General features: G+C 36.9%; 1 protein-coding gene across 1 annotated transcript in view; it reads left to right on the forward strand.

The window, feature by feature from the left end:
* Positions 1 to 20,937, forward strand: part of LOC138853369 (putative sodium-coupled neutral amino acid transporter 11) — a 185,730-nt gene that overhangs the window by 143,092 nt on the left and 21,701 nt on the right. Inside the window, exons 4-6 of the mRNA XM_070089613.1 lie at positions 265 to 415; positions 827 to 928; positions 7,247 to 7,391. Of these exons, the coding sequence (XP_069945714.1) occupies positions 265 to 415; positions 827 to 928; positions 7,247 to 7,391 (398 nt within the window). The remainder of the gene's footprint in view (positions 1 to 264; positions 416 to 826; positions 929 to 7,246; positions 7,392 to 20,937) is intronic.

The following is a 20,937-nucleotide window of genomic DNA, read 5'->3' on the forward strand; positions in this document are numbered from 1 at the left end:
TAAATACTATATATTATTATTATTATTCAGGTGATGAATATGCAAGTTTGTGGAAGGGAGCGCTGAACCCTTAGGGGTACCACACCACCTTGGGTATGGAAGGTGATCAGTTGTGATGCTAAAACCAGGTAGCCATCTTGGTGTTAACTTGTTTTCTTTCACTACTTTTACGTTCTCTTCCCCGCCACGAGTCCTTTCTGGTTTAAAATAACACATTCATTCCTTCCTTGTGACCATCTTGGGTGTGGGTGTGGTGTTGGGCAGCTCTCATCAGCTACAACATCATCGTGGGAGATACACTGACCAAAGTACTGATCAGGGTGACGGGGATCAGCCCAGAGTCTGTTTTGGTGAGGAGGGAGTTTATCATGGCCACCTCCACACTCCTCATCACTCTCCCTCTCTCGCTCTACAGGTGAGTCTAGTCTTCCAGATGAGAAGGGAACCAAAACCAAGTTGTGGTGGATCAGCAGGAGGGGGATGGAGTTTCAGAATCTGTTCAAGAACTGAGAGGGGGGGGGGGTTGAGTCTTTAGGGGAGAAACTGAGTATCACTTTCAACACCTTATATTATTATTATCAACGCATTTAAATTAGAACAGTTGATTTTCCATCATATTTCGACACTGCAGATGTATTTGTAGTGCCTCTTACATTTATTAAGTACACTATGTAGATACGTAACAGAGCTGATGTTCACTGTACTGTATTGATGCACCACACACTCACTGCCTGTTGCAACTCTCTATGTAGGAAGTTTGTAACTCACTGATACAGTACTGTAGCAATATTGTAGTGCACTGATACAATATTCTCTCTATCTGTAGGAACATCACGCGTCTAGCCAAGATATCACTGGTGTCTGTGGCCATGATAGTTCTCATCGCTGTGGCCATGTTGATCCGTGTGGTCACTATGAAGGATTCAGTGTGAGTATCTAGCTATGTTGGTCTTCCTGGAAGGAAATGTTGAGCATTTACAGAGAGCTTGCAACAGCAGGTCATTCAGCTCTGTTTGCAAGAGAGATATTCAAACTAATAGGTACGATAGACGTTGTATACATTCCGAGTGTATCTCTTGAAAAGCAGCAGTATATATATATACTGTATATATATATATATATATATATATATATATATATATATATATATATATATATATATATATATATATATATATATATATATATATATATATATGTGTGTGTGTGTGTGTGTGTGTGTGTGTACATATATATATTTTTTTAACAAGTCGGCCGTCTCCCACCGAGGCAGGGTGACCCAAAAAGAAAGAAAATCCCCAAAAAGAAAATACTTTCATAATCATTCAACACTTTCACCACACTCACACATAATCACTGTTTTTGCAGAGGTGCCCAGAATACAACAGTTTAGAAGCATATACGTATAAAGATACGCAACATATCCCTCTAAACTGCTAATATCCCAAACCCCTCCTTTAAAGTGCAGGCATTGTACTTCCCATTTCCAGGACTCAAGTCCGACTATATAAAATAACCGGTTTCCCTGAAACCCTTCGCTAAATATTACCCTGCTCACACTCCAACAGCTCATCAGGCCCGAAATACCATTCGTCTCCATTCACTCCTATCTAACACGCTAACACACGCTTGCTGGAAGTCCAAGCCCTTCTCCCACAAAACCTCCTTTACCCCTCCCTCCAACCTCATCGAGGACGACCCCCTACCCCGCCTTCCTTCCCTTACAGATTTATATGCTTTCCATGTCATTCTACTTCGATCCATTCTCTCTAAATGACCAAACCACCTCAACAACCCCTCTTCAGCCCTCTGACTAATACTTTTATTAACTCCACACCTTCTCCGAATTTTCTGCATAATATTTACACCACACATTGCCCTTAGACAGGACATCTCCACTGCCTCCAACTGCCTCCTCGCTGCAGCATTCACAACCCAAGCTTCACACCCATATAAGAGTGTTGGTACCACTATACTTTCATACATTCCCCTATTTGCCTCCATAGATAATGTTTTTTGTCTCCACATATACCTCAATGCACCACTCGCCTTTTTTCCTTCATCAATTCTATGATTAACCACATCCTTCATAAACCCATCTGCTGACACGTCAACTCCCAAATATCTAAAAACATTCACTCCTTCCATACTCCTCCTCCCCAATTTGATATCCAATTTTTCTTTATCTAAATCATTTGATACCCTCATCACCTTACTCTTCTATGTTCACTTTCAACTTTCTACCTTTACATTATATATATATATATATATATATATATATATATATATATATATATATATATATATATATATATATATATATATATATATATATATATAATAAGATCACAATAAACAGGTGATTTCAGAATATGCAAAACAACAACTGTAAAAGAATTGAGAAGTTCCAATCGCTTTCGTGACTACTCACATTATCAAGGAACAATGAAAGTAAAGCATCAAAGGAAGGTATATAAAGGGGTAGCCCACACCTCACTATCAGATCCCACAACAACGAAACACCTGACGCGAGACAGCAGGCCCGCCGGCCGAAGTAGACAGGTCCTTCATACAACCCACCAACAAACTATTCTACCCAAGAAATAAGAAATTTAAAAAATTATTATTTGTCCAATGTATTATTATATTCTTCCCAAATTCTGTTAAATATAAATGGATCTAATTTATTTAACCAAAGGAAATATTCGTATTATTGTCAAAACTGCTTTTTATGAAACAAGATTCAATTATATTCCTATCGACCATGAACTTGCTTGATACTACTTTCTCAACTTTTTGAAAATCAATTGGATGGTTAAAATCTCTTACATGAATAAATAGAGCATTGGAATCTTGTCCAGTTCTAATGCTATATTTATGTTGTTTTAATCTTAGTTCGAGATTTTTATCAGTTTGACCGTAATAAACTTTATCGCAAATTTTACAAGGAATCTTATAGACACATCCATCAGCATTTTGGGGGGAATTCTTTATCAACAGTTTTTTTTACTGTATCAAGATTTTTGAATACAACTTTAATATTAAAAGTCTTAAGAAGAGAAGGCATATCAACCAAGTTTTCATGGTAAGGGAGAACCAACATATTTTTAGTTGAATAAGGCTGGTTGTCCCTTTTTGGATTGTAAAAATTATTTCTAGCAACTTTAAAAGATTTATCAATTACATTTCTTGGGTATTTCAAATCATTACCTATTTCATAAATTTTGGATATTTCCTCATCTATGAACTCTGGACTACAAATTCGTAAAGCTCTCGAAAACATTGATGAGAAAACAGACAGTTTAACTCTATCTTGATGGGAAGAATAAGAGTGGACACAGGAACAGTTATTTGTAGGTTTTCTGTAAATTTTAAATTTGAATTCATTATTACCCTTAATAATTAAAACATCTAGAAAAGGCAATGAGTTATTTTCTTCAAATTCAACAGTAAAATTTATAGAATTGGTTAAGCTATTTAATTTGCCAAGGAAATGGTGTATATCTACATTTTTGGGCATAAGACACAAAATATCATCAACATATCTGAACCATTTAGCTCTATTAGGGAGGATTGTGTTAAGCAGCCTTGTTTCAAAAAATTCCGTGCATAGGTTACTAAGAACAGGTGAAAGAGGATTTCCCATTGCCATACCAAACTTCTGAGTGTAAAACTTATCATTAAATACAAATTTTGCATCAACAATGCAAAGTTTAATAAGTTTAATGATAGTAGGAACTGGCAATGGTAAATCATAATTAACGAGTTCTTCAGATAAGAAACTTAATAAATCATCAACAGGAACTTTCGTAAACAAGGAAGTAACATCAAAACTAACCATGTTAAACTCATTTAAGTCAGTCAAGGAGCTTAATTTATCAACTAAATCTATGTTGTTTTTAACATCAAAGTTAGAAATTTTGCCAACAATAGGGCTCAGAATATCAACAAGTTAAAAATATCCCACAAGTTAAAAATTCGACTTAATTTTTTAAAAAATTGTTTAAATGAACAAGTTCTGCCCAAGTCTCTTTTACCCAATATCATCCTTGACATGAGAGATCGTCCTTTTGATGATTTTATGAGAATTATTCTCAGAAACATATTGAAATAACTAAAATACAGGAGAAGGAAGCATTCAAAATATTGAGAAACAAAAAATACTCTTTTAATCAGGCAATTCCATCAGAATGGAAACACAGTATGTTGGATCATTGCTTAAATAAACGCAGAAGAATTTGTAATGAACTCAAAAACAAACTACAAAGAAAATTAGGCATTTTAATTGAAAATAGTGATTGGACAAAGCATGTTAATAATAATTTTGTAATTAACTTATCAGATGAAATTTTAGACAAAATACAACTGCTGCTCTAGGTTTTGGCCTAAGTTTTGCAACTTCATAAACACTTAATAATGTTGAAATTGCAAAAGCCTTTTGTAACTTTGAAAAATTTTCTGATTTATCCACTGATGAAATTAATATTAGTAAGGGAATGATATATAGCTCTATGTTAAAACCAAACATTCCCAATTGCCCTCAAAGATTCTTTAAGTCTTATGATACACTTAATAACAATAAAAATTTGCTCCTTACTAGAGCAGACAAAATAAATGCAATAGTAATTATGAAAGAAAATGATTACCAAGAAAAAATGAATAATCTCTTAGATGATGCTGAAACCTATTCTAAACTTAGAAAAAATCCCCTAGAAACCGTTAACAGCAATTTCAATAAAACAATAAAACTTTTACTGAAAGGCAAAGATGAATTAGTCAAACAATTTACTTCCACTAATCCATCTTTGCCTTACATGTATGGACTAATAAAAACACACAAACCAGGGAATCCAGGCAGACGAATTATTAGCTCCATAGGGCCAGTTTCATATAAATTATCCAAATGGCTTGTTGATATTTTGAGCCCTATTGTTGGCAAAATTTCTAACTTTAATGTTAGAAACAACATAGATTTAGTTGATAAATTAAGCTCCTTGACTGACTTAAATGATTTTAACATGGTTAGTTTTGATGTTACTTCCTTGTTTACGAAAGTTCCTGTTGGTGATTTATTAAGTTTCTTATCTGAAGAACTCGTTAATTATGATTTACCATTGCCAGTTCCTACTATCAATAAGCTTATTAAATTTTGCATTGTTGATGCAAAATTTGTATTTAATGATAAGTTTTACACTCAGAAGTTTGGTATGGCAATGGGAAATCCTCTTTCACCTGTTCTTAGTAACCTATACATGGAATTTTTTGAAACAAGGCTGCTTAACACAATCCTCCCTAATAGAGCTAAATGGTTCAGATATGTTGATGATATTTTGTGTCTTATGCCCAAAAATGTAGATATACACCATTTCCTTGACAAATTAAATAGCTTAGCCCATTCTATAAATTTTACTGTTGAATTTGAAGAAAATAACTCATTGCCTTTTCTAGATGTTTTAGTTATTAAGGGTAATAATGAATTCAAATTTAAAATTTACAGAAAACCTACAAATAACTGTTCCTATGTCCACTATTATTCTTCCCATCAAGATAGAGTTAAACTGTCTGTTTTCTCATCAATGTTTTTGAGAGCTTTACGAATTTGTAGTCCAGAGTTCATAGATGAGGAAATATCCAAAATTTATGAAATAGGTAATGATTTGAAATACCCAAGAAATGTAATTGATAAATCTTTTGAAGTTGCTAGAAATAATTTTTACAATCCAAAAAGGGACAACCAGCCTTATTCAACTAAAAATATGTTGGTTCTCCCTTACCATGAAAACTTGGTTGATATGCCTTCTCTTCTTAAGACTTTTAATATTAAAGTTGTATTCAAAAATCTTGATACAGTAAAAAAAACTGTTGATAAAGAATTCCCCCCAAAATGCTGATGGATGTGTCTATAAGATTCCTTGTAAAATTTGCGATAAAGTTTATTACGGTCAAACTGGTAAAAATCTCGAACTAAGATTAAAACAACATAAATATAGCATTAGAACTGGACAAGATTCCAATGCTCTATTTATTCATGTAAGAGATTTTAACCATCCAATTGATTTTCAAAAAGTTGAGAAAGTAGTATCAAGCAAGTCCATGGTTGACAGAAATATAATTGAATCTTGTTTCATAAAAAGCAGTTTTGACAATAATGTTTATTCACATGAATAAACAGCACTAGAATCTTGTCCAGTTCTATATTAATGTTGTTTTAAACTTAGTTCGAGACTCACAGTTTGACCGTAATAAACTTTATCACATATTTGACAAGGAATCTTGTTGTACATGAATGGTACACAATACCTACAAGCTGAAAATTAAGATACATGTGCAACATCTGCCTATCTTTATTGTTGACGTTTCGCCATCCAGTGGCTTTATCAATACAGATTCTGGGGCAAAATCTGAAGACAGTAGAACTATATACAATAGATGAGGTAATCAGTCCCTCAGTCCTTCACGACTACGGTGCTCTTCACACCAACTCCAAGACTGAGGGACTGATTACCTCATCTTTTTTATATAGTTCTACTGTATTCAAGTTATGTCCTAGAATTTGTATTAATAAAGCCACTGGATGGCAAAACGTCTACAATAAAGATACCCAGATGTTGCACATGTGTCTTAATTTTCACCAAGGAATCTCATAGACAAACCCGTCAGCATTTTGGGGGGGAATTTTTTATCAAAAGTTTTTTTACTGTATCAAGATTTTTAAATACAACTTTGATATTAAAAGTCTTAAGTAGAGAAGGCATACCAAGTAAGTTTCATGGTAAGGGAGAACCAATATATTTTCAATTCAATAAGGTTGGTTGTCCTTTTTTGAATTGTAAAAAGTATTTCTGACAATTTTAAAGGATTTATCAGTTAAGTTTTTTGGGTATTTTAGATAATTAGCTATTTCATAAATTTTTGAGATTCTTTCATCTTTGAACTTCATCTGTTTGAATAAAATTAATATAATCACTTTTAATAATAATATCATTACAATTGTTATTACAATCAAAATTGAGTGCTAAACCCACAAGTCATACAATAATAATAATAATAACTGAAGACTTAATATTAATTCGAGAACAATAATAATGTATTGACCCACACGGAGTCAATACATTATTTTTTTTTTTAATGAAAATATAATCAAATTAAATACTGAATTTCGGTGGCTCTATGTATCACCGTTTTCTTGAATAAATATTAAGGACCTTTCTGTAACCATTTAATTCACCCTGAGTGACTTTTGCAGACCCACCACAGAAGATGCCTGGAACTTTGGAGGCGACAATCTGGCTTCAGCCATCGGTATTATGAGCTTTGCCTTCATGTGTCACCACTCCAGCTTCCTAGTGTACGAGTCTCTGGCTGACAACACCCAGGAGCGCTGGAACAAGGTCAGCATCTTTCCATGTACATAGTGTGTCGCTGTTGCTCGTAATACTGAAGACAAGACTCAAGTTACACGACTTTTACCAGGATAATGTCTCGATGATTTGATAACAATTATAACAGAGAGAAACATTGTCTCTTTTATGATTAAAAAAAAGAAGGGTGCTAACTCCATGAGGGTCATGCAGTGCAGAAGTGGCATGAGTTAGTGAGGTTAACATAACTGGTGCAATAGATTAATTTCTGTGGAAAAGTCGTAAGAGTTAAAAAACAAAAAGGCACAATTCCGTGACTGGAACAATACTCAGATAACCCATACATAGGAGAGAGAAGCTTATGACGACGTTTCGATCCGACTTGGACCATTTGCAAAGTGTGACTTTATACAGGATCCACGTCAATCCGAAACATCATCATAAGTTCCTCTCTCCTAAGTGCAGGCTATTTGTGTATCGTTAAGGTAGTTTGCATCAAAAATGAAGTTGTCAGCGAGGAGGGCAGTCATTGTCAAAGTGTCCAGGCATTGCAGATGTCACAAGTAAATTATGCATGCTCTCTAACAGCTAGAACAGTCTAGCAATATGTGGTAAACTGTTAAAGCAGTCCTCACAGCAAGGAGCTGGGCATCATGTAAACAAGAGAGGGAGGTTTCCCAGCGCCAACACCATAAAGAATATGGCCAGGGACCCATTTTTGGCTTGATGAAAAATGTTTTGTTGCTCTTTAAGATCTGTGTTATTGCCAGAGAAGCTGAAACCTCTAGGACATTGTTGCAAAATAGTCTGTGAAATTGGCAGATAGCAGATAGCGGACAGAGCGGCCGACTGTGTCCATTACCCTGGACGCAGGAACCCAACAAAAACGATGTCTTTGTGCTTGCTAGAAATTTTACATAATCACTGTTGTTAGATAAAAGGATACATATGTAAATAATGTAACATTTTATTGTGGCAACGTTTTGCTCTCCAGGAGCTTTGTTAAGCCGTTAAAAACAATACAGGTTAAGATTCAGGTAGGAATAAGATGGACGAGTTGAGACTAGTTGCTAGTGCAGGTAACATTGACGTATTTGCCTTAACTGAGACGTGGTTCATTATGAAAAATCGGGACATGCCTGCGGAATGTCACATTCAGGGTTTTAAATTTTTCCAAGTAGATAGAAGTATCGGGAAGGGGGGTGGGGTGGCATTGTATGTCCGAGATCGCTTGAACTGTTGCATAAAAACGGGTATTAAGTCTGAAGTAACACATACAGAGTCTGTTTGGATAGAATTTTCAGAGGGGCATGAAAAATTTATTTTAGGTGTGATATACCGTCCCCCAAACTTAGATAGGGACCAAGGGAGACTACTATGGGAGGAAATTGTTAAGGCCACAAGGCACGATATTGTAGTAATTCTAGGAGACTTTAACTTTAGTCATATTGATTGGAATTTCTTGACTGGGAATTTAGAACCCCATTCTCTGCTCAGACGTTGTGCTGAGCGGTTGTCAGCTGTTGCTCCTCAGTCCCGACACCTGGTGGAGGAGTGTTTACAACATCAACAACAATGGCGACTGCGTTTCGCCGCCGTGTTAATACTGTTTGTATTCAACTAACACAGGGCTCTATCACTGGCGAATCAGTAAATGTGTTACTGCCAGCAATCATTCGTGATACATATGGCATTCAACGTGAATCCTTGTGTGGCGTCGCCTTGAATGGAACTACACGGATCTTCGTCAAGTTTTGTGACACTCAGATGTACGAGAAGATTGTGACCCAGCACCAGGATATAAGTAAGCAAGTCACCCCAGCAGTTTCTGTCCAGTTGCATAACGTTTCACGATACTATACGTGGGTACGTGTGAGAAACGTGCCTTTTGAGGCCAATGAAGTTGATATACTTGACGTTTTTGAACATTATGGGAAGATCCACCTGGTCACCATGGGTAGGTGGTCTGACGGCCACTATACTGGCCTTCAGGAGGGGTCATTTACGTTGGAAATGTCCCTGCGTCAGCCGATTCCTTCGTATGTACAACTGGAAGAGTTTCGTTCCCAGGTGTACGTTACGTACCTTGGACAGAGAAGAACTTGCCACCTCTGCAGCGCTCTGGATCACATAGCAGCTCAGTGTGTCCAGCGCCAGCCGCCATCGGGGCGTGGTCGTCGACCTGATGGTGAGGTACCCCGTCAGGCTCTGGAAGAGGAGGTTGTTGAGACCTCGCCGCGTATGACATCATGGAGTGCTGAGGTTGATAGGGCCATGCTACTAGAGTCATCTTGTGTGACTCTACCTGGGACTGCCTCCCTTGACGAGGTGGAACATGTGAACAGTGAAATCCCTCTAGCAAGAGAGGCAGGTGAGATGGAAACCGACATTGTATCTGCGTTAAGTGACCTATTAGCATCGCATGAGTCTGATTCTGGGTTACAAAAAACGCGATTCTAAAAACTTAGAGATCTCCAGGGAATACTAGAAAGGTCTGCCCTTCTAGCATCCAGCCTGTTACTGGGTTTTCGTAACAAGTAGTCAGTATCCTTGTCCAATTATCCATTAGAATTCAGTATGATTCAGTAGTGCTTCAGGATTACAACTGGTAGGCTACTAACTAGAGAAATTAAAATTTAATAAATTTATTAAGTCTAGAGGTATATTATCAAATTAAATTAAATTAAATTAATCACAGTAATCAAAATAATATCACATCTCTCGAGTTCAATATTATTGTGCTGAAAGCACATATCACATTTATAATTCTTAAGTACCTTATGGTACATTAACATTTAATAAGATATTACAAATATGTACAAGTAAGTGTGTATGTGTGTAAGTGCTCTAAGTAGTTCGCTATGTCTCACGACTCGACTAGACTTAAACAAGTGACTGACAAAGTCCTCACATAAACTAACTTCTTGACCGACTGGCAACCAGAACAGTCTGCTTGAACAAAAAAGAATGCTAAGCCCAATAGCAATACAACAAGCAACTGCGACACAGAATCAGGAACAAGGAGATAATATAACGACACTAAGTAGGGACCATCAGCAGATCCTCCACAAAAGTTACAAAACTCCCATACTACTGAATCTAAGTTCAGCATAAGAAAATCCCCAACTGTGATAATAACACAAAAACCAGTACAAATTAGTAGGTCAGAAGCTACAGCTCAGGACCTGAGATGCTCAGAGTGTATATGAGACACACAACCTCAGTACAACGTCGAAAATCACTAAGTCTATACAAGGTTCTGTGAACAGAGTTCTACAGAAACTAACAAGAATAATGAGACAGACAATCTGTCCGACCACCAAGCGAGTCTAGAGCAGACTGAATACTTTAGGCGAGGTGAGGACACCCCCCCCCTCGATCACGTGATAGCTCCATGGACAACTGCAGCTCAGAAGCTGGCAGTCTAACGAGCTACAAGCGATAATTACAGTAGTTTGACAATCAAGACTTGAACTGAGCACTTAATATGTTACATCCTAACAACATAAGTCAAATAACAATATAAAGCAATACATTTACGATTTAGCTATTATCGCAAATATAAGCAATATAAAATTAAATGAAAAAGTAATAATTATATATATACATAATAATCATTGCAACCCATTCAGGGTTGCAACATTCTGTGCCATGTTCTGATGGGGGGAAATTACGTGCAGATGATGCTGATCACATAGCTAAAGTGAGAGATTTGGAGAGTTCGAGGTTTCACACTGTTGAGGCAGAAATTCACAAGGAGAACACTCCAAGTACTGACATGTCTGAAGATGCTGTTTCTAGGAAGCGTGCGGCTACCCTGTCCGACTCCAATGATGTCTTGACCCCTGGACAACATTCAGGGAAGAAGACGTGGTCGGAAATCACGGGTGGGGGGAGGTCGCACGAGTCCAGGACAGCAGGTAATATCACTTGGATTGCCAAAGGTGCGGGAAGTGCCTTGAAGAGAAAAAGAGAGTGGTAGCCCCTAGAGGAAAGCCACCTTTAACACAGTTAGGTGTGTAACTATTAATGTTAATGGTTTGAAATCTGTCAGAAAGTGTGTGCAGGTGCGTGAGTGGTTGAATCATTTTGCAGTGGATGTGTGTTTTTTTGCAAGAACATAACCATAAAGTAGGAAGTTTGTTTGAGATGGATGGTTATGACATTTATGTGACTCACTCCAGACGTCTGAAAGGTGGAGTGGCTGTGTTGATAAAAGCGACCAGCCCGTTTGTGCTGAGACATTGGGAGGAAGGGGGAGAGGGTCGCGTGGTGCGAGTCGTGGGGGATTGGGGTAGTAGAAGGGTTGGTTTTGTAGGGGTATATGGGCCGGCTGAACATGATATTAATATTAAAAATACTTTTGTTAGAGATGTCTTGGTAAAAGGCTCAGCTCCGTGAACTGAGTAAGACACCAGAATTGTTAACTGCATATAATGATATAATTGCTGAACAGTTAATTAATAAATTTATAGAAGAGGTACCTCCTGAGCAAGCCAAAATTTATGGTTACTAATTGCCCCATCAAGGAGTGAAGAAGGATTCTAAGACCACTCTTTTGAGGATTGTGTTTAATTGTAGTGCCAGGAGTAACAAAAATGTACCTAATTTACATGACTGTTTGATGACAGGTCCGTCGTTGACGGAAAAATTAGGAGATATCTTTTTAAATTTCAGAGTGAAGCACTATGCCTTTACGGCTGACATAAGTAAAGCTTTCCTAAGAGTGGGTTTACAAGAGGCTGACTGGGATTGTACCCGCTTCTTATGGCCTGAGAATCCTAGTGACCCACTTAGCCCTCTGAAAACCTTTCACTTTAGGAGTGTATTATTTGGTGCTACATCCAGTCCGTTCCTACTTCAAGCGACGATAAATGCACACCTTAAACGTATGGAAAGTCCATTGAGCAAAGTAATGAGCAAACAATTTTATGTGGACAATTTCCTGGGTGTGACGTCAACTGAAGAGGAACTGTTAATGACTTATGGAGAGGCTAATAAAATAATGCAAAGTGCAAATATGCCTCTGAGGGAATGGAATAGTAATTCGTCCAAATTAAAGGACAAAATAAGTAAAGATTACCCTGGAGATGAAGTGCCAAAATGTAGTAATGTATTGGGTTTAACTTGGGATACTGAGAGAGATTTGTTAATGTTAAAACCTAATAATTACAGTATGCCCAATAAATTAACTAAGAGAGTTTTGCTTGCTGAAGTTTCCAAATGTTTTGATCCACTAGGTTTAGTGTCACCCCTTACTATAAGAGGGAAATTATTAATTCAGGAAGTATGGAAACATAAATGTGTTTGGGATGAAATTCTACCTGAGGAATTCATTAACAGGTGGGATGAATTAATTGGTGATTATGAGAAAATTCCAATGTTGGAGTTCCCACACCAGGTGGCCAATCCAAATGGGAAAAATGTGCTCCACATTTTTTGTGATGCTTTAAAATTGGCATATGGAGCAGTTGCTTACCTTCAATGTAATAGTGTTATTTCTCTTGTTATGTCTAAGGCTAAAGTGTCTCCAATTAAATCATGTACCTTACCTCAGTTGGAATTAACAGCCATTTATGTAGGTATCAAATTAGCTAATTATATAAGAAATAAGTTGCAGGAGATAAATATTAGTGACACTGTAATTTGGTCTGATAATGAGGTATCCTTACAATGGATTTGTAATGGAAACAGTAAAATTGTGTACGTACAAAACAGAGTCGCTGAAATTAATCAGATGCAAGAGAAGTATAATAGTTTGGGTCAGCATATGTTAACATTTAATCATATACCTGGTGAGGAGAATCCAGCTGATTTCTTGTCTTGAGGTGGTGGTTCGCCATTTGTGTCCGACTTCTTTATTTATGAACCGATTACATTCATTTTTGGTGTACTATTAGAAGCTTATATTAAAGAGCCTTTGCTGAAGTTTCAATCATATCGGCGAAAAAGGAAATGAAATATGCAAAATTTACGAAAAATTACATTTGGCAGTACTCAATTACTCAGTGGTACTTGGAAAAGTGGTTTTGACACTTGCTGCTGATAGAACACTTCTAATTCCATCATTTGTCAGGTACCAATTATATATAATAAATCTTATCTTCATGCTAAAAAAAAATAAAGTTTCATAACTTTTTTGACATTTTGGAAGATGTCGGTCTTGTTGCCCACACAAATCTGAAAATATTTGGGATACTTCAGAAAGGTACCAATAAACTTGTAAAGCAATCATTCTTCTATGTTTGTTGTGAAAATCAAGTCAATTCATTCATAAATAAGGTTGGAGTGCCCCTAAATAGGTAAATAACTTACTTTCGAGATATAGGCCGAAGCGCGCGGAACCCCAGGTGGCCGGGAAATATTTTTTTTTCCCGAAAAATTCGCCTTATTTTACACTTTTTCCGTGACCTACGAGTGTTTATTACAGTTAACCATTATAAATCCGTTTTCTCTCATCACTGATGAGAGAGGTCGGACCCTTTCTTCACCTTCAGGGGAAATATCGATAGAAATTTTTTCCTTGGGGCATCATATTATGCTATATATTATTTTTTAAGGTGTACTTTTTATGTTCATATGCTATTATTATATTGCATTATGTCATAATAGATCAATTGTGATAGATAAATAAGCCTTATAATTGATATTAGCGTGGGTATGGAATATTTTGTTGGCTGGAGGTGTCGGCCATTTTCTGCACTATTCCAGGTGTTCCTGATTGGTTCCTTGATCATATTGTCTCCGCCCACTCTGGCATGATCTCAGATGGTGAATTTGTATTATATTAGACAGATTTTTTTAGATTTTGCCACCGAAGTGGCTAGTTTATTGTGCACCCCATATCCATCCTGTGGACGGTAGCGCGAGAGCATATGGATACACAAAAGGCCTAGGAACTAGGCCCCAAAGGGTTAACAGGAATACATATGGATTTATATCTACATATCTATAGTTCACTTATCTGTTACAAGCAAATTTAGGAAATTTGCTTAGTATATCTGGTATCTTATTTTCATTAATAAGATATCTTGACATGTCACATAGGTTATTATACTGTCTGTCTCTGTATTCCTCAATAAGTGGACAATTAAGCACATAGTGTTCAAGAGAGTGACCATATGCCTGATCACATAATTTACATTTAGTTTGATCATCATCTGTGTGTCTCCCAAACTGCCAGAAGAAAACGATAAAAATAACACGGGGAAAAAACGTAAACAAAGCCGCGTCAGCGCTTCTTACGCACTATGACGCGTCAGCACTGTCACCATGCCTGTTATAAATGGCTGTAATTCCTTTTAGAAACATCGTACAAGGATAATAATTATACCAGAGTGTAGCCAGAAAGTTCAGCTATTTTTCGGTAACAATAACTCAATTTTCATATTTTTTCGATTTTTTTTTTGCTCCGCGCTCCGACCTATGAGCCCCTCCTTGAGGTTTACCTTATGCTAAATTTGTAAATGCTGTATCATGGTTTAAGGACTGAGTTGGTTGGTAAATAAAGCTAATTGGCCTGTACAAAAGGCGTATATTGCTCCTGTTGAAATTACTGCGACCACCGCTCCAATAGTTTGTCCTCCCTTAGCCATTGATATAAATAGGTATTCTTCTTTACCCAAACTAATCAATGTAACTAAGTTGGTGTTTAAATTTCTAAACAAGATGAATATATCATATAAGTTTTCACATCCTCTTGAATATTGGATAAAGAGGGCACAGGAAGAAATCTATGGAAATGATATTAAATTGATGATGGAAAGAAAAATTGTGAAAGGTTCCATAATAGAGAAATTGGGGCTGTATTTAGAGAACAGTGTAATTAGGTGCAGAGGTAGGTTACAAAATGCTGAATTGGGTGATTATGCTAAACACCCTATCTTACTGCCCAAAACTCATCATCTAACAAATTTAATTGTGCTAAATGCCCATAAAAATGTAATGCATGGTGGGGTACAAGATACCTTAAATTGTATTAGGGAAACTTTCTGGATTCCACAAGGACGACAAAGTGTAAAAAGGGTGATTAAATCTTGTGTAATATGTCGCCGTGTGGATGCTAGATCCTATATGTACCCAGGTCCTCCACCATTGCCAAAGGAGCGTGTACAATTAGTGAAACCATTTGATGTAACAGGTGTAGACTATAGTGGTCCAATAATTTTAACAGGTACTTCAGATGGTGTTCCACTGAAAGTGTATGTTTGTTTGTTCACCTGTACTGCTACTAGGGCAGTTCATTTAGAAGTGGCACAGGACTTGTCTGCAGAACAGTTTATACAGCTGTTTCGAAAATTTGCAGCTAGGAGATCCTGTCCGAGATTGATGATTTCGGATAATGCCACAAATTTTGTAGCAGGTGCTCAACACTTGATAGAATTAAATAATAGTAACGATGTTCAATCTCTGTTAACCCAGCGAGGGTGTACCTGGAAATTTATTACTCCTAGAGCCCCTTGGGAGGGGGGGGGGCTGTACGAAAGACTGATAGGCACAGTGAAGAGGTGTCTCCGTAAAGTACTACACCGGAAGAATATTAATTTGGAAGAATTCCGTGCAGTGTTAGTGGAGGCGGAAAATCGTATAAATAATAGGCCTCTCTCGTACATGAGTGATACACCTGATGCAGATGTATTAACACCTCACCTAATATGTGGAAGGAAATTGGAAGCTGCCCCTGTCTATAAAGATAATCCGGAAGAAAGTGATGAAGATTACAATGATGCGGCAGTGTTGTGTAATAAATTTAAAATGTTAAATAAAGTAATTGATCATTGGTCTAATGTGTGGTGCAAGGAATATCTTCTTACACTATGTGAACACTTTTATGGGGCGACAGAGGCAGTAAATCGACAGACCATTCAACCAGGTGACATTGTGTTAATTGACACTGAACAACATCGAACATTGTGGCCTCTGGGCAAAGTATTGACATTGTACCCAGATGCACAAGGTGTTGTCAGGAATGTCAAAGTGTTGTGTCATGGCCAGAAAAGTTTACGCACAATTAATAAATTGATTCCCTTGGAATTAGGTGCTCAATCAAATGTAAATGAAAATCTGAGGGAAAGTGACATGAGTGATATGGAAGATAACGCTGACCAAATGATGCCAGAAGATGAAATCATAGTAAGACCTACTAGGAGAACAGCCACTCAGGCCAGAACCAGCTGGAATCGTCTCCTAAAGGAAGGAGTAATTTGAGTCGTTTAGCAACGAACTCCGCCCAGCCGCAGTGTGGAAAATACTGTATATATTTCCCAGAAATTCAGTATTTATATGTATATAGATGGCCATACTGTATTTAATAACATTTATGTCATAGAAAATGGGAAACTGAGCCTGGGGAGAAGGGTCAGTCACCATTGTTAATTTGAATTGGATACAACGTTAGTGTAATGGAAAGGAATTTTTCGTGCTCTAGAGGTTAAAATTGGGCTGACACCTCTCAAATAGGAGGCGAAATTGTTAGATGTGCATTCCTGCATAACTTGAGATATCAGGCGACAGGACAGGACAACTCCAGGAACCTCAGATAAGTCTGTTATGTTATAACTCTGGCCAGTTGTTATTTTCATGTATAGACAGTGAGGTTTTCTGAGTATGATACAACTTAATCTCCAGTCAAATTGGTGAGTGTTATGATTAAGATATATTCTCCTTCTTTTATATAAATGTGTATTTATATATAAGCATTTTTTAATTTCATATACAGTCCACAAATTTATATATTTACCAGCATTCCTGGTGATGTATATTTCATTTAATTAATAGGTCCAGAGCAACTTGTGGATATGACAGTGGTAGGTATCGAAGGGGGACATTTTTTTGCGGCCTAGGTGTCCCAAATTCCTACTTGTCTAACTGATGAACATTAAAATGGCATAAAATACCGACAGATTGTTAGGTAAGACACATATGCAATGTTGCATATGTGTCTTACCTAACATTGTCTAACTGATAAATAATAATTATCTATGCTCATTTACTGTTATGTATATAGTGATACATCCAAGTAAATGCAATTTTCCATAGGTAATATCCGTGATTATTGTGTGTGTATGAGAATCCTGGTGTCACAAAATGAGGGTCACCTTATTGATCCTCCTCTAGCATCTAGCCTGTTTCTGGTTTTGTAACAGTTCGTTATTAAAAATTCAAGACCAATTATCCTGTACCACATCGGGGTTGGATAACGACTTGTTGAATAAATACTAACATGTAAAGGTTTAAAAAAAAACTTTATTATAACAAAAACAGTGTCTAAGGATATTAATATTTACAGTCAAGATTACTTTAGGAACTCATCTTAGCATTAAGGAACTAGGCTTCTACACATCAAGTGCACAGCATCAGTAACTTTATGGAGTATTCAGTGTTTTGAACATTTAATTTAAACTGCTTTTAACACTTATGAAACTGTACAATATTAAACTCTTAAAGAAACTATACCATCTGGTATGTTACTGTACTAAATTGTATCCGAAAATACAAGAGTAATATGCGCATGTGTATGCACTCAGCAAGACTACTAGAACGTGAGTGACAAAACAAATCCTTAAATAAATTAACTTGTGATCAACAGAAGCAATAAGAGCAGCTTGTTTGAACTTAAAGAAGCACTAAGCAATCATAAGCAGCACATCATCAGGCAAAGAAGTGGAGATCCAAAACGACCCTAACTGGGAACAATCAATAAGTTCTCCTTACAAAGAAAAAAACTCCCAACTTATTGTCAGCGACTTCTTAACCCAGACTATGTGAGATCCTAGATGCCAGTCAGAACAAGGCAGGTCTAGAGTTTAGACTCGCGACCTGAAGCATAGTGTCTCATGACAACCTCAAAAAATGTCAGAAATCACTGGTTCTAAATAAGACTTCACAAAATTGTGCAGAGTTATGAGATGTCTGTTCCAGCTCACCAACGGATACCTGAAAACCGAGTCTATATGACACCAGCAGATGAAAATAGCATTCTTCCAGACAGAGTAGAGAGGAGAGGTGTTGCTCAGTGACATCCAGAGATCCAAATGCTGCCAGGTGTAAGATCAGGTGTCCTTTCTGCTTACCACATTTCCCTGGAAATCAAACAAGCAAACAAGTAGTGTAACATTGCATGTAGCCAATCATAATTGGAATTTGCGAGCACAGAGTGCAGTTCATGTGTTACATCCTGCTATAAATGTAGCTAAAGATACAAGGCAACAAATACTATAAAGCATGATATTTTTGCTTTAGCTAACAAAAATAACATTAGCAATATATTAAATAAAAGAAAATACACAGTAATCATTACGTCAATTTTTCTGAGGATGCTACACCCCACCAGCACGACAATCACAACGAGTGTAATAACTTTTAAGAACATAAAAAGAAAGGAGCACTGCAGCAGGCCTACTGGCCCATGGTAGGCAAGTCCAAGTCACCTACTGGCCTAAGCTAGTCAGGTCCAAGTCACATCTATTTAAGAAGGAAGAAAAAGGACACAAGTGCAACTAATGTGACATTTTATTGTGGCAACGTTTCGCTCTCCAGGAGCTTTGTCAAGCCGTTGCAAAGCTCCTGGAGGGCGAAATGTTGCCACAATAAAATGCCACATTAGTTGCACTTGTGTCCTTTTACTTTACATATTGTCGGTAATTCTACCAACATTATTACAAGAAGGAAGAAGCAACACATCAGACCCACTGGCCAAGGTCAGTCAGGTCCAATTCACACCCACCCACACCCCCTCATGTATATGTTTAACCTATTTTTAAAACTGCAAAACGTTTTAGCTTCAATAACATTACTCAGGAGTTCATTACACTCATCCACAACTCTATTACCAAACCAGAATTTTCCTATATGTTATCTAAAACTAAATTTTTCCAACTTGAAACCATTGATACGAGACCTGCCTTAGTTCGATACTCTTTTCCCATTATTTACAGCCCCTTTATTTATTCTTGTTTTCCATTTATACTCATCAATCATATCCCCACTGATTCTGCGCCTTTCTAGAGAGTGCAGATTCAGGCTCCTCATAGGAAAGATTTCTGATACATTGGATCAACTTCATCCTTCTTTGTACTTTTTCCTGCACATTTATATCCAGTGTCTCTGTTACTGTCAAGGTGTACTGTTGTATTCTATGTTGAAAACTGTATACTACAGAGCTATGTATATCCCGATGGGCATGTCCAAACAGTGATAACAGCACAAGTACCTTGCAGTCCATTGTGACTGAAATTCCACTGTAATACAGTGGTGTTGGAATGAAGTCTGCAGTAGCCGGAATGAGATGTGCAGTATGAGGCTGGGTAGGCTGCATGGCTAGTGGGTAAAGGAGACATGCCAGTCACCACACCTCAACAATCTGAACTGCATATCCACCAGTGGGCTCAGTGCTGAAGTTTTTCTGTAATAATGTTGGTAGAATTACCGACAATATGTTCATAGACGAAGAAATATCCAAAATTTATGAAATAGCCTTTGATCTGAAATACCCGAGAAATGTAATTGATAAATCATTTAAAATTGCTAGAAATACTTTTTACAACCCAAAAAGGGACAACAACCTTATTCAACTAAAAATATGTTGGTTCTCCCTTACCATGAAAACTTCGTTGATATGCCTTCTCTTCTTAAGACTTTTAATATTAAAGTTGTATTTAAAAATCTTGGTACAGTAAAAAATTCCCCCCAAAATGCTGACGGATGTGTCTATAAGATTCCTTGTAAAATTTGCGATAAAGTTTATTACGGTCAAACTGGTAAAAATCTCGAACTTAGATTAAAACAACATAAATACAGCATTAGAATTGGACAAGATTCCAATGCTCTATTTATTCATGAGAGATTTTAACCATCCAATTGATTTTCATAAAGTTGAGAAAGTTGTATCAAGAAAGTCCATGGTTGACAGAAATATAATTGAATCTTGTTTCATAAAAAGCAGTTTTGAAAATAATATGAATATTTCCTTAGGTTTATATAAATTAGACTCATTTATAATTAATAAAATTTGGTTAGAGTTTAATAATACATTGGACAAATAATGAACCTTTTTTCTTGGGTAGAATGTTTTGTTAGTGGGATGTCGTGAGGACCTGTCTAGTTGGATCAGTGGACCTACTGCAGTGTTCCTCTTTTCTTATGAGTCCGGTATTGTCGCGCGTCAGGTGTTTCTTTGTTGTGGGGGTTGACTGTGAGGTGTAGTCTAAGCCCTTTAATTGCCTTCCTTTGATGTATTACTTTCATAGTTCCTTGACAATGTGAGTAGTCACGAAAGCGCTTGGAATTTCACTACTCTTTCACAGTGGTTGTTTTGCATATTTTAAAATCACCTGTTTACTGTGATCTAATTGCATATATATATATATATATATATATATATATATATATATATATATATATATATATATATACTATGTACAGGAGTTGAATATAAGTGTACCACACAGTGACAAAGGCAAAGACAGAGGCCTGAGAGAGCACCGTGCTCCAACCAGCTAGAGGCAAGTCTGGCAAATGCTTACTGCGAGTGAACCACATCACATCAGCAGTTGGGGGGCTCGCCTATGATTTTTTA

The sequence above is a fragment of the Cherax quadricarinatus genome, chromosome 29 (assembly GCF_038502225.1).
Source record: "Cherax quadricarinatus isolate ZL_2023a chromosome 29, ASM3850222v1, whole genome shotgun sequence".
In the NCBI taxonomy this organism is placed as follows: domain Eukaryota; kingdom Metazoa; phylum Arthropoda; class Malacostraca; order Decapoda; family Parastacidae; genus Cherax; species Cherax quadricarinatus.